The sequence below is a fragment of the Mustela nivalis genome (genome assembly GCF_964662115.1).
Source record: "Mustela nivalis genome assembly, chromosome: 13".
NCBI classification, from domain to species: domain Eukaryota; kingdom Metazoa; phylum Chordata; class Mammalia; order Carnivora; family Mustelidae; genus Mustela; species Mustela nivalis.
In genome coordinates, this window is record NC_139032.1 from 29,463,947 (window position 1) to 29,477,534 (window position 13,588).

A 13,588-nucleotide genomic window follows, 5' to 3' on the forward strand; every position below is an offset into this window, starting at 1 on the left:
AATATTTGTATAGAAATATTTATGACTACCTATGTTTTCATTTATTGTGAGTAAATACTCAGAATGGAGTTGATGGATCATATGGTAAGTGTGTTTTTAACTTCACAATAAACTACTACATTGTTTACCAAAGTGGTGATCCCAAGTCACATTTTCACAGAGAGCAGATGAGAGATCCAGTGGTTCCGTATCTTCTCTAACACATGTTGATGTAAGTGCTTTAGTCATTTGAGAGAGTGTACAGTTGGTATCATGTTTGTTTTTTTTCTTTGCTTTTTTTAAACTGTGGTAAAACATACATAATTTTTATTTTTTTAATCTTTTGTACTTGGTGACCATTTAGTAGCATTAAAGGCATTCACATACTGTGTACCCATCACCACAATCTATACCCAAGGCTCTTCATTATCCCTAAGCCCTAACCAAACATATGGAACCATTAAACAGTAACCCCATTCGCTCTAGCCCCTGATAAACTCTATTCTTTCTATCTCTATTGAGTTTTCCTCTTCTAGGTACTTCATACAAGTGATATCCTACATTATTTGCCCTTCTGTGTCTGACTTATTTCACTAAGCTTGATATTTTCAAGGTCCATCCATGTTCTTGCATATAAAAAATTTGTATTCCTTTTTATGGCTGAACAATATTTTACTGTATTATGTTTATCCACATTTTATCGACTCCACGTTTTGCTAATGGGAACTTGGGAGTGTTGCTACCTCTTGGCTATTGTGAATAATGCTGCTATGTACGTTGGTGTTCAGATATCTGTTCAAATCCCTGTTTTCAATTCTTCCGAATATATACCCAGGAGCTGGGTCTTATGGTAATTCTATGTTTAATTTTTTGAGGAACTGCCAAACTTTTCCACAGTGGCTGTACCATTTAACACTCCCACCAGCAAGACTATCCTTTCAGGAATCATTTCCATAGTTTGTTACATTCCTACCAACAATGCACAAGTTCTACTTTCTTAACTTACTTGCCAACATTTATTATTTTCCATTTTGCTTGTTTTTTAAATTAGACGTCATGCTGATATATGTAATGTGGTATTCCACTGTGTTTCTGATTTGTATTTCTCTAATAATTGTTGGTGCTGGACGCTGTTTCATGTGCTTACTAGCCAGCTGCATATCATCTTTGGAGACATGTATAAACAACTCTTATGGCCCATTTTTGAACTGAATATTTTGTTGTTGTTGAGTTAAGCGAGTTAAATCCTTATTGGATACATGACTTCCAAATGTCTTCACTCAGTCAATGGGCTGTCTTTTTGCTTTGATAGTATAACTCATAAAAATTCATAATTTTAATGAAGTCTAATTTATCTACTTTTCCTTTGCTGCTTGTGCTTATGGTGTCATATCCAAAAAAAATCACTGCCAAATCAATAAATAAAGATTTTCTCCAGTGTTTTTGCTTAAGAGTTTATAGTTTACTTTAAAGTTCAGATGATAAGGATCATATAGGCTGAGAGCAAAGGCCATTTCTGATAGAGCTTTAATTAACAACAGCTTTATAAAAACAAACAAAAAGCAAAAAACAAGGATAAAAGTCCCTCATCCCCAGACTCTCTTGTTAATAATTTGTTAAAAATGAAATGCTCACCAGGGCACCTGGGTGGCTCAGCCGGTTAAGTGTCTGCCTTCGGCTCAGGTCATGATCCTAGAGCCTTGGGATGGAGAACCCACATCAGGTTCCCTGCTCTCAGCAGGGCTTCTGCTTTTCCCTCTGCCTCTGCCCCTCTCCTTGTTCATGCTCCCACTCTCTCAAATGAATAAATACAATCTAAAAAAAAAATTGAAATGCTCACCAATGAAGACGCTTTGAATTCTCTCAGAGTGAAGAATATTTTGTAATGTGATTGATTGCCTTTTAATTTGTCTGAATCTATTTGTTTAGTCTAGATTTTGGAGTATTATGTTTCTTAAAATATGTCATATGTCCACATCAAATATCTGTTGCCTTGTAAATACTGTTTGTGTGTGTGTATTTTTAAGACACAGAGTGTGTACACACTCTGAGCTGAGCCTTTCCTTTGTGTTCTCTACTGTAAATGTAGGGTCACAAGAAATACTGCATGATTTACTGCCCTCTAAAAGTTGAAAGAACAGTGATTAAAAAAAGTTTCATAAAACTCACCAATTTGCCATGTATAAATAATCTCTCCACACAGAATATAACTCTAACTATGAACATGCATTTCCAAAGAATTATAAAATTTTTCTCTCATAACCAGACTGATACATTTTGAAACTTGAGAAGGGGATGTTTAGTTTAACACCTACCGCCTTTGAGTGTTAAATCCATTAAGATGATTCTCTCGGAGTTCAGACACTAATGATAAAACCATCTGTAAAACAAAATCATCTGCAGGTTAACTCATACTGCGAAACAGGATTACATCAGTTCTGTTTTTCTTGGTGTGAGTGATATTTCCGTTGAGATTCCCTCCCCTGCCCTCCCCGTCCTCTCCTTGTTTTACTTTGTCAAAATGAAAAGAAAGCAGTGCCAAGTCCATTTACTAATAACTTGGATTTTATTTTTAATGTCTGTTATTCCACATTCCAATTTAAGAAAATAAACAATAGACAGATCATTAATTTCCTAAGAAAATCAAACTTGTTAAAAATAAAACCACATTGAAATTAACTTATTTTTTCCTTCCTAATTTAGTTCTAGTAATTTTTTAAAATGCTATTTATGTATAAAATTTCTAAATGACCAGAACAGTTAACAAACATTAAAAATCTTGTAACAGTATTTAGAAGATCATAAATTAAAATTTCTTGAATTTGGCCAAAGTTCAAGGCAGAAGAAAACAAAACTATAATACTAAGATGTGAATATATATTACTATTTATAACATTGTAATGTATATTACTTTGTAATATATATTACTATACAATATAAATTACATTGTAATATATATTACTATTTACAACATTGAATTTTTTGCTTTAATGTAAAATTCCTTAAGGTTATCTTAAATACAAAATTTGTCCAACAGTAAAAGGGTGTGTTTATACTGGCTAAGGAAATCTCTTCTCCCAAAAATCTTTGAAAGAATAAATGAGATCTGTTGAGAGAAAAGAGGGGTTGGTTGATTTAGAATAACCTCTCCTGGTTTCCTTCGTTTTTCTCATAATCTCCCGTCTCACACTTCTTCCTTACATGGCTGTAAGTCCACCCAAGGTAAGAAGAGATAAACAGAGAAAAGTTAAACATCTTTCCTGGAAGAGTGAGGTATTTCTTACCCTTTTTTGCCCTGGTACATTAAGCAACAAAAATTTCAATACTAATAAATTAAAAATACTCACATTTTTAAGCAAACCAGGATAGTAATCTGCAGGTGTAAATTCAAGACCTTGAGTAAAAAGACCAACTTCTTTAGTATCAAATCTGAATGCTGAAAGTATATGAGATAACAACCCCTGAAAACCATAAACAGACAAAGTTATCAAAAGTGAGTGCAAGTGCCTGTTACCTATAACGCCTGCAGTCTAGGTCATCCGTAAATGCACTCATCTCTGTAAAATGATTAATCGTAATTTGTTCAAATACCCAGTTCACATGGATTCATGGTATAAAGAATAAGTCGCCATTAAAATTATCACATTACAAATAGGTCAATTTAAACAATTATTAACAGTGAAGCAAAAATATATCATGAATGAACAGTGCTTTAACCATATAAAGATTGTGATCATGGGGTGCTTGGGGTGGCTCAGTTGGTTAAGCCATCTGCCTTGACTCATGTCATGATACCGGGGCCCTGGGATCGAGTCCCGCTTCAGGCTCCTTGCTCAGCAGAGAGGTCTGCTTCTCCCTCTGCCGCTCCCACTGTTTGTGCTGACAAATAAATAAATAAAATCTTATTAAAAATAAAGAATGTGATATTTATTGTTTTTAAACTCAGCAAAATATTTTTATCAAAGTAGCTATAATAATTTAACACATGACAAGAAACAGACCACAAACTACTAGGCAAAGCTGATGCAATAAATGGTGTTACACAGGAATGCTATTTGAAAAAAAAATTAGAAATGTTAAACATCAATGTAAAGAGATCAATGTAAAAATGAAGTAATAAGAAGAAAACACAAGTATTTTTCAGGCATCTGAATGGGGAAGAACTTTGTAAACTGAGAATCAAGAGAGCAAATTATTGGTTGTTCTAACCAGAAATAAAACCTTGTGCTTTCAGAAACTAAAACAAGCACAATCTAGGAAGAATATTACTAACAAATAACAGATCATAAATAATGTGCAAAATATAGCACTAAGAACATAAAAATGAGTATGAACAGATAATTCATAAAAGGAAATACAAATGTGCAAGAAACAACCTCTAAATGTTCACCCTCATAAACTCTAAGGGTGAATTTAAACATCAACATACTATTTTTCACTTACTGAATTAAAGATTTTTACAGACCTAAATACTGAATGCTAATCTGGGTTCTCTGAAACAGGTACTCTGTGTGAGCCACTGAAATATAAATGGGTATCCCTACGTCCTGCTGCTCTGAACCACACCGAGGCACCCCCAGAGAGTCTGAGTGCATGTAACACGGCTCCCTACCCACCCCAAGCTTGGATTGCCAGGGCTAGTCTGCCCAGGGGTTATAACCTGAACAAAGGTGCCTTATAGGTTAGTAAAAGCTTGCCTTATAGAGAGCAATTTGAAAATACATATTAAAGGTTTTTAAAAGCATTCATAACTTTTCATGTATCTGGCACATGTTTAAGGAAATAAATCCAAATATGATGATGGGGATTATATTCAGAGATGTTCACTACAATGTTATTTCTCATAGTGAAAAATGTCTAACAGCAGGAACTGATTAATTTATAAAGCCTTCATTGTAAACCATTAAAATGTTTATAAAGATTTCATGAGAGTATTTTAAATGGTTATATTACAATGTCAAATGAAGAAAGGAAGATACAAATGTTAATACACAGCAACAATCTCATCAATATAAAAAATAATCCATACATGGAAATGAAAAATATTGGAAGAAACTATCACCAAATGTTAACAGTCTCTGAGGTGGTGCTATTATGAGTATATATATTTTTTCTATTTCAATACATTTTCCAGTTTCCTATGTGTATATGTGTAATATTACTATAATAGAAAAAAAATTACTTTTTGAAAAAGTGTTGTATTTGGAACTATTTTTCAACAGCAGCTTTACTGAGATACAATTCATATACTATAAAATTTACTCTTTAAAGTGTACAACCCCATGGTTTTTAGTATATTTACAGGGAAAAAGCCATTTTATTCTTTTTTAAGTCCTGCACTACATTTTATAAGTACACATTATGACATAAAATAAACTATGTGCATCTAAATGTATGAGTCCACACACTTGGTCCACAAATACTTGGAGGACCATTGAATCCAGGGAAAGAGGATGTTATTACCTCAGTCAAGGGTAGGCCCCACCAAGCCAGGACAACAAACTTACCAGTAATGCCCAGGGTCAATGGTATCATTTCAATTTTATCATGAACTGTTTTACATACTCAAAAAGACACAAAATAATATGACAAATTTCACCCATCATCACATTTAACAAGCATTAGAAACACCAAGGAGGCCTTCTGTGCCATCTCTCCTTTTCCCTACCAGTTCTATAGCCGTCCTTCCTTCCAGGGAGAATTCTAGCCTGATTTGGTATGCACCCTTTCTTGTAGACCAGGTACTTTCTCCCTGTGAGCTCAGACTTGCCTCATGATTCTTAAAACAGGACTCCAGGCAACACTACTAAGTCATGCAGGTTAAAAACTGCTGTCCCTGCAGGCAATCCCATTTAATATTTTCAAACTGGAAAAATTTACAGCAAGTTAGGGGCGCCTGGATGGCTCAGTGGGTTAAAGCCCCTGCCTTTGACTCAGGTCATGATCCCAGATCATGGGATCGAGCCCCACATAGGGCTCTCAGCTCAGCGGGGAGCCTGCTTCCCTTCCTCTCTGCCTGCCTTTCTGCCTACTTGTGATCTCTGTCAAATAAATAAATAAAATCTCTCTAAAAAAAAAAAAAAAACTTATAGCAAGTTAAAGTGCCTTTGATAAATTACTAACTACTTAGCAAAAGATACTGATGATATTTTAAAAACCCAACAACAACATCTATCACATGACTTTACAAATACAAGTCACTGATGGGGGAGAAAAACAGATATATAAATGGTTAAAAGTAAACTTCTTATAAGGTATAAAATACTTAAGAGATCAGGGCATCTGGATGGCTCATTGGTTAATGTCTGTCTTCAGTTCAGGTCATGATCCCAGGATCCTAGATTGATGCCCACATCAAGCCCCACATCAGACCCCTGCTCAGCAGGGAGCCTGCTTCTCCCTCTGCTCTCATCTTCTGCTCTCTCTCAAATTAATAAAATCTTTAAAAATAAAATAAATGAATAAATAAAATACTTAAGAGGCTTTTTACCAGAGTGAAAAAGAAAAGGCTGGATGGAAGCCATTTGCATATTATTTGTCTTTTTCTTTCAGTTCAAAGCTGTCCTTTAAAAAACAGAAAGCAAACAGGAACGGAGGACAGCCCAATTGGTTTCAACCATCAAGTGCAATCTGGCTGAGAGTAAGCAGTCATGGTCAGGCTTACTGGCAAAGCCAGGGGAGGTAAATTACAGCCAGTGTGACAAATAAAATCTTTTAAAAACTCAAAGGCCCAGGATGTGAGTGTTTCTCCTCCTTTGAGGAGCGGTGTGTACAAGTGAGTTCTGCATAGCTCACCCCAGCAGGAAGCCTACATCATGTAAGTGGAAACTGGGGCCTGACTATGTGAAGTGCCATGCAGGTGCTCCAATGAAGAAAAGGCCAGTCAGGCCAGGCACATCTATGTGGAGGCACCCAAACCAGACCCGACACAGGGAGGGAGAAAGCTGGACTTGGTTTGGAAAGAGGCTGGGCCAAGAACTCAGAGCTGGGGGCAGTCTGGGTTTTCAATGGTGGAGGTAAGCTAGACCGAGGGATGGCAGTACCGGAAGTGCTTAACTTTCTGCCATCAGACTTTCAGCATTCTATTTAACAAACATTTAAAGCACTAAGAGCTGTTCATATGACAAATAACAACTCACAGTTTATGCTATGAGTATATTATTAAATCTGTGTTGGAGATGAGGAAACTAAAACACACTTAGCTTAAATAACGCGCCCAAGGCTGGTTACTTATTTTATGGCCAAACCTTGTAAGGAACTTCCCTGTAACCACTCTCCATGGGTGGATGGAATAGTTTTCTTTTTTATTTTTTTTGGTTAACTTACAGTTTTTTTGGGTTTTTAAAAGATTTTATTTATTTGTCAGAGAAAGAGAGAACACAAGAAGGTAGAGTGGCAGGCAGAGGCAGAAAGAGAAGCAGGCTCCCCACCAAGTAGGCAGCCTGATGTGGGACTTGATCCCAGGATCCTGAGATCATGACCTGAGCCAAAGGCAGCCGCTTAACCAACTGAGCCACCCTGGCATCCCTAGAATCATTTTCTAACATAACAATGTAAAAGTGATTGATTGCTGGACTTATTACCCTTTAGCTCTTAATTAGTCTCCAGGTAAAGCCTAAGCTTATTCCCAAAGCTAAGCACCCCTCTAGGGCTGACTTTCCCTCACTAGCTTATTCGGAGCCACACAGGGCTACAGGCTCTTTGGCCCCTAAGGACTTTAGGATGTTCTAGTCCCTCTGCCATGACTGTTCCTCCAGACCTGGTTAAAAGCCACTTCTTGAGGGGATTCTAACAATTAAGACAACTAAGATTTATGGAATGCTTTCCATGTGTGAAATACTTTGCTAAGTTCTCTAAGTATGGTATCTCACTTAAAGTCCCATAAATCAAGTTTTTAATAAAATTTAATTAAGCAAGTTTCAATTAAACCACCTATAAACAGGTGGCTGCTGTCATAATTCACATGATTGACCCTTAAAGAATTAAAGCACAAAATACTACAAGCTTAGTTGGTATAAAAAGTAATAGTGTATGTACAATAGAAGGAAACCAATTTCAAGGCTGTAACAGAGATAGGTTAAGACTGTAGATCTTAAGGAAAAACCTGCCAAGGCTTTTCCCTATAAATCCAGTGCCTCCCAGAAGCACTCACATCCTGGGCCTTGGACCAATGCATGGAGGCTGGTTTCCTAAAAGTACGTGAGTTACTTTGGCAGCTGAGCCAATGAAAGTTAAAAAAAAAAAAAAAAAGAAAGAAAGAAAGATGAAAAGAAAAGAAAGGAAAAGAAAAGAAAAGAGAAAAAGAAAAAAAGGAAAAAAAAAAACCTAGGACATTCAGTAGATTCAGAGGGTGCGACTAGGGATTGTGAATACTTCCTGAGTAATGTTTAAAATAGCCATAAACAGTTCCCTTAATGGTATTCACAATGCTTGCATTATGTAAGCTGACTATAACATTTAAGGTCTTGGAAAAATGAAAACAACTTAATTGGCAGACCTGTCCTGGCCTAAATTCCTAAAATGATATGGTCAGAAACTGATTTTTAAAAACTCAAATGCTGTAAGTATTAGTTCCCTGCCCCACCTCCTGTTTAAAAAACAAAAACAGACAAAGAAAACCCCCTAACTATACTACTCAGTGTTGGCAAGGATGTGGTGAGAGGGGCACTTTGTCCCTGCTGGAGTACAAATCTGTAAAGCCTTTCTGGGAAGTCACTTGATGATATATATAGCCAAAGCATTACGGTTCATATCCTTTTACTCAGTAATTTAATTTCCAAGAATATATCTTAATGAAAGTTTTAGGTTCACAGCAGAATTACTTATAACAGTGAAAAACTAGAAGCAACCCAAGTACCCCACACAACACTGGATTGGTTGAATTCATCATAGTCTATGCAACAGTGTTGAAAAAGATATTTAATCACACAGAAAAAGATTATGTAACATTAATTTAAAAAGCAAGTAAATTGTATGTTCAACGTGATTTTAATTGTGTATGGAAAAACAGTGCTGAGAAGAAATAAAACAAATAGTTAATACAGATTTTTTTTTCTAGCAGTGATTAAAAATTTCTTCTTTCAACTATCTGTATTTCCAAAGTTTTCACAATTACCAAAGGTGGTTACTTACTCTATGGTCAAAACTTACATAAGGAACCTCCCTATATCCACTCTACATGAGGCAACAGGAATAGTTTTTTGTCATAACAATGCAAATCTGATTGGTTTTCAGCATAAGACTCTTTATGGCTTACTTTTTATCACAGAAAATGTTTTGTAAAACAAAATTACATGCTTTAACTTATGTCTGTTTTTTCCCATAATTCCCTAGTAAGAATTGCTATGGAGGGCCACAAGAGTTTTATCCCTGGTAAAATAAGCATAGATCCTCAGAAACAGCATACTGAGGCTGGATATGGTCACGTAACTTCAGAACAGATACCTCAAACCCTAGACTTTAAAATATCTCTTTTAAAGTAAACTTAAAATTTGATAAGCACTTCTCCTTGCTAAGAATTCTTTTTACTGCCACCTAGTGGCTAATAGTCTAAACAGAAAACCATTAAAGATTCTGCGGGCACCCGACTCTTGGACAAAAATTCATTCCTACTGGAATATGCTAATTGATTATTTTGTAAATACTGACAGAGCAATCTTGGAAATTCTCTCAGTCCTCTCGTTTTACTAATGAACAGCGTTTCTGAATACAGAAATCAGCATCCACAAAAAGGATGTGAATGTAAACATGCAGGTTTCGACTTGAAGGACATAGAGAAAACATGCAAATACATCCCCCTGACTTGCGATCTAAAATCCTTAAGGGTGGAGGGTGTAGGAACAAACACAGCGGTGTACAAAACATGTGAAGCCCAATTTTGGTTCATGCAGGAGTTTTAAGAACTGCTAATGTTTGAAAAGCCATTTTAAAACTGCTTATACCATGAAGGTGACGTTTCATAAGGAGAGAAATTTTAAATAAATTAGAGGAAAATCCACTGCCCTTGTTTTCAGGTGTTCTCTTCTGTCCTCACCTCACTATGTCTGCTCCATCTTGTAACAGGCAGCACATTTACAGGCGGGTTAGGAAACTTGAAGCAATGAGGCTGTGGTTTGGCACAGGGTTGGCTTGTGGAAGAAGGACTGTGGTTTCTGCTCAGGCTAGGAGAGCCAAACTGTGGTCAATCTTCTTGAACTGAGACAGAGCACATATTTCATGCTTCTCCAAACAATTTCTTCATCTCATCATTAAGTCTTTTAGAATTTCCAACACTTTGGTCTCTACTGCATCTAGCTCTTTATATATAAATAAAAACTGTTTGTAAACAAGGATCCTTTATTCATTCAACAAAACACTGAATGTGATGTATATTTAAGCCATGCTATTAAGTGGTTGGGATGAGAAGTCCCTACTGCCCAAGGAAGGGAGATGGAGATGGAAACAGCCATAACATAAGACAGAATGCAGTGTGTGCTATAACAACGGGGTAAGAAAATCACTGTGGGAACAGAGGAAATAATGATTAATTCCAACTGTAGGGTTTCAGAATGCTCCCAGAGATGATGACTTCTGAGCTGATTCTGACAGCTGGGTTCGGACAGAAAGAGTGAGGGGAAGGAGGCAGGGAAAGAGAGAAAGAGAGGCTGTGTGATGGGACAGACAGAGAAAACCACTAGGGAAGGAGCAGAGAGAAGTAGAGTGAAAGGGGCCATAGTAGGCAGGGGAGAGACTCCTGGGGAAATGCTCCTGTCACTCCTCCCGCTCTCAGCCTTTGCTGCATGCCAAAGCATAGCCCTGCCGCCACCCCCTCCCAGCCTTGCCCTGGGGAGGGGGTTGCTCAGCCCACCTGGTCAAACTTCTCTTTCCTGGTCCTTGAATCCCTGCAATTTGGCCAGCCCTGCTGTCCTCACGTTCCCACCTCTGGACCATTTTTTTCTCCTAAGAAAACCCACAACCTCCACACATTTCTGACTGCCAAAATTACACATCCTTCAAAATCTTCTTTCTCCAAGACTCCCGATCCAGTTCCTCGGAGGATGAGATCAGATTCTCCTGAAATCTCCATGGTATCCTATCTGTATGTCTTTGACAGTGCCTACCAAGTTCTGCCTCACACCGTAGTTATCCTTTTCCTCCTCTACTCATTAGCCACAGGCTCCCCAAGAAAGGATCTTTCTACCTTCATACTCCCTAGAGCAACTGTTAACTAGCCCTCTGCTTTGCAGACACTAGGCATTCAATAAACACTTGCAGAATAAAAATAAATAGAATGGATTGCTCATTTATAGTTACTGAACAATATAATTACTGCAGGATCCCTCTGTGACCTCGTTACAGTAGAAAATGATAAATTTTCCTTTTTACAATTTGCTTTCCTAAGTTTCAGCCCATAAAATACCCACAGAAGAATGGAAAAAAACATGACATTGCTTAAGTGCTTTAACTTCAAAGGGGTTTACTTAATTTGGTAACACTGACTGGAACCTGGCACACCACTGTGAATGTAGTTTCACTGAATAATATGCTGCTTTGGGGCTACTAAGTTTGTGACAATCTACAAGTACCACAGGATGAGAGCACCTAGAAGGGACAAGGAGAAACAGCAGCAGGGACCATCTCTGCTGAAAGGGGCACTGGAAAATCACAAATCTGTCTTGACTATCCTTGAATAAAAACTGTAACACATAGGTACACATTTTAAAAACTTTTTCCTGCAAACTTGAATGGTAAAACAAAGCTTTTACTAATTCAATCTTATTTATTTATTTTTGACCAAAAAATTTAATCCTTGAGGTATAGCATGTGTTTAATCTTCTCTTAAGCTTGTACAAAAGCATCCAGTCTATTCAGTTGCTGGCCAACAGAACTGATGCCATTTCAAATATTGGCCAGGTTCATTTACCATATAAAAGACCTGTGCCCAAATACTGCATTAGTCACTTCTTTTTTCATATTCTCATGGCATTTTATATAAACATCTAGCAAAACATTTTTGTTATTATCCTGTTTGTTACACTTAATGTTAAAATTTCCAATTAAATCCCTGAAAGTGAATTATATTTTCCTAAATTAGATACTATAGTGAAAACTGGCTAATTTTCTTAAACACAATCTTAAATCATCATTTCCCTTGACAACAAACACCATCTAGAATACAGACCAATATATAAGCACTGCCTAAACATATTACTTCACCAAAAAAGAAGAAAAGTTGCCCTCTATAAAGCAAACTGGACCAGCAGTGCTCTGTTCATGGCACTACATGACAAAACAACAAAGAAGATAAATGTCACAAAATTTCAAGACATATATTAAAGACCTACCTAAATGGAGAGAAATACTGTGGCCTCAGCAAGAAAAATTCAGTATCATAAAGATGTGTAAATACTCTGTCACAGAGACTCAATGTAGTACCATTAATAATCCTAAATAGATTTTTTTTGGTGGAACTTCAGAAGCTTTTCTAAGACGTACATAGAAAAGCAAGCACAGCACATGTTAAGGCAAATAATAAAATTATAGAAATAAACACACAGCATGACTCCAACTCTGAAGTTCAAAAGCAGGCACAATATACAAGGTGTTAGTCAGAGATACAGACACAAGGGGCAGAATTACGAATTCTGCAAATTATTTCTGGATCAAGGTTCTAAGAGACAAAGTGGGATAAAGCAAATTAAATATTTTACACCATCACAATTATTCTGTGCCTGTTAGTTTGAAGCACCCATAATACTGACACTTCTCAGCAAAAAAGTACCATTATAATGATGTAGTTTCACTGCTAACTCTTCTAAAATTTGAAATCTTTAATATCTAAAATTATAAGGAAGACTGTTTTCATGTTATGTTATAATGCATACCCACTACTCTTCATAAAACTATAAAAGAACTAAGATATAAATTGCTTGAAAAGTTATTTAGAATTCTGTAAATTAAAAACATTTTCTAAGTCTCAATAGTATTTTTTATTTCTATAAATTAAGGATTTAAAAATATTTCAAAATGTAGCTTGCAAATGTAACTGGCATACCACCAGGTACTAGATTAATCTGCATTCCAAATCAAGAATAAATGATACGGTTTTATTTCTACTATGTTCCTTCTAAAAATCAGACATATTTAATTTAAAATTATTTTGAGGGAAAAAACCCTCATTTTCATTGCAAATATTTGTGATTATGCATACTTCAGTGAAGTAGTAATAAATAGACTTGAAGGAATGAAAACAGCATAAGCTTAGAACTTATACATTATTTCCTTCAACACAAGATAGCAGTCTAAATAAATTAGCCTAAATAATGACAATTCCCAATCTGGAACCCAACAATTTGTTTCCACCAGTCTCATTTATTAGTCTTATTTGGGCATGGAAGGTTCAGTCTAATAAATCTGCAATTACCACAGTTCCTTTTATTCCAATTTAATATTGAAACTGTAAATGATTTCTAATTTTATAGAATCAGTATCTACTCAAGCCAAAGGGAAACTAGCCACATAAAATGTGTTGAGAAACACCCTTCCCTACTACTGAGGAAGCATGGTTCAAGAAATTAGGGTGCAATATTCAATAACTAGTCATTGATTATTTTGCCATTTTCATAAGCCA

General features: G+C 36.2%; 1 protein-coding gene across 4 annotated transcripts in view; it reads right to left on the minus strand.

The window, feature by feature from the left end:
• FANCC (FA complementation group C) overlaps window positions 1-13,588 on the minus strand; it is a 283,427-nt gene that overhangs the window by 95,973 nt on the left and 173,866 nt on the right. For all 4 annotated transcript variants that reach the window (XM_082697226.1, XM_082697227.1, XM_082697228.1 and 1 more), the window contains 2 exons: window positions 3,327-3,440; window positions 2,295-2,359 (listed from right to left, as the gene is read on the minus strand). In XM_082697226.1, the coding sequence (XP_082553352.1) occupies window positions 2,295-2,359; window positions 3,327-3,440 (179 nt within the window). The remainder of the gene's footprint in view (window positions 1-2,294; window positions 2,360-3,326; window positions 3,441-13,588) is intronic.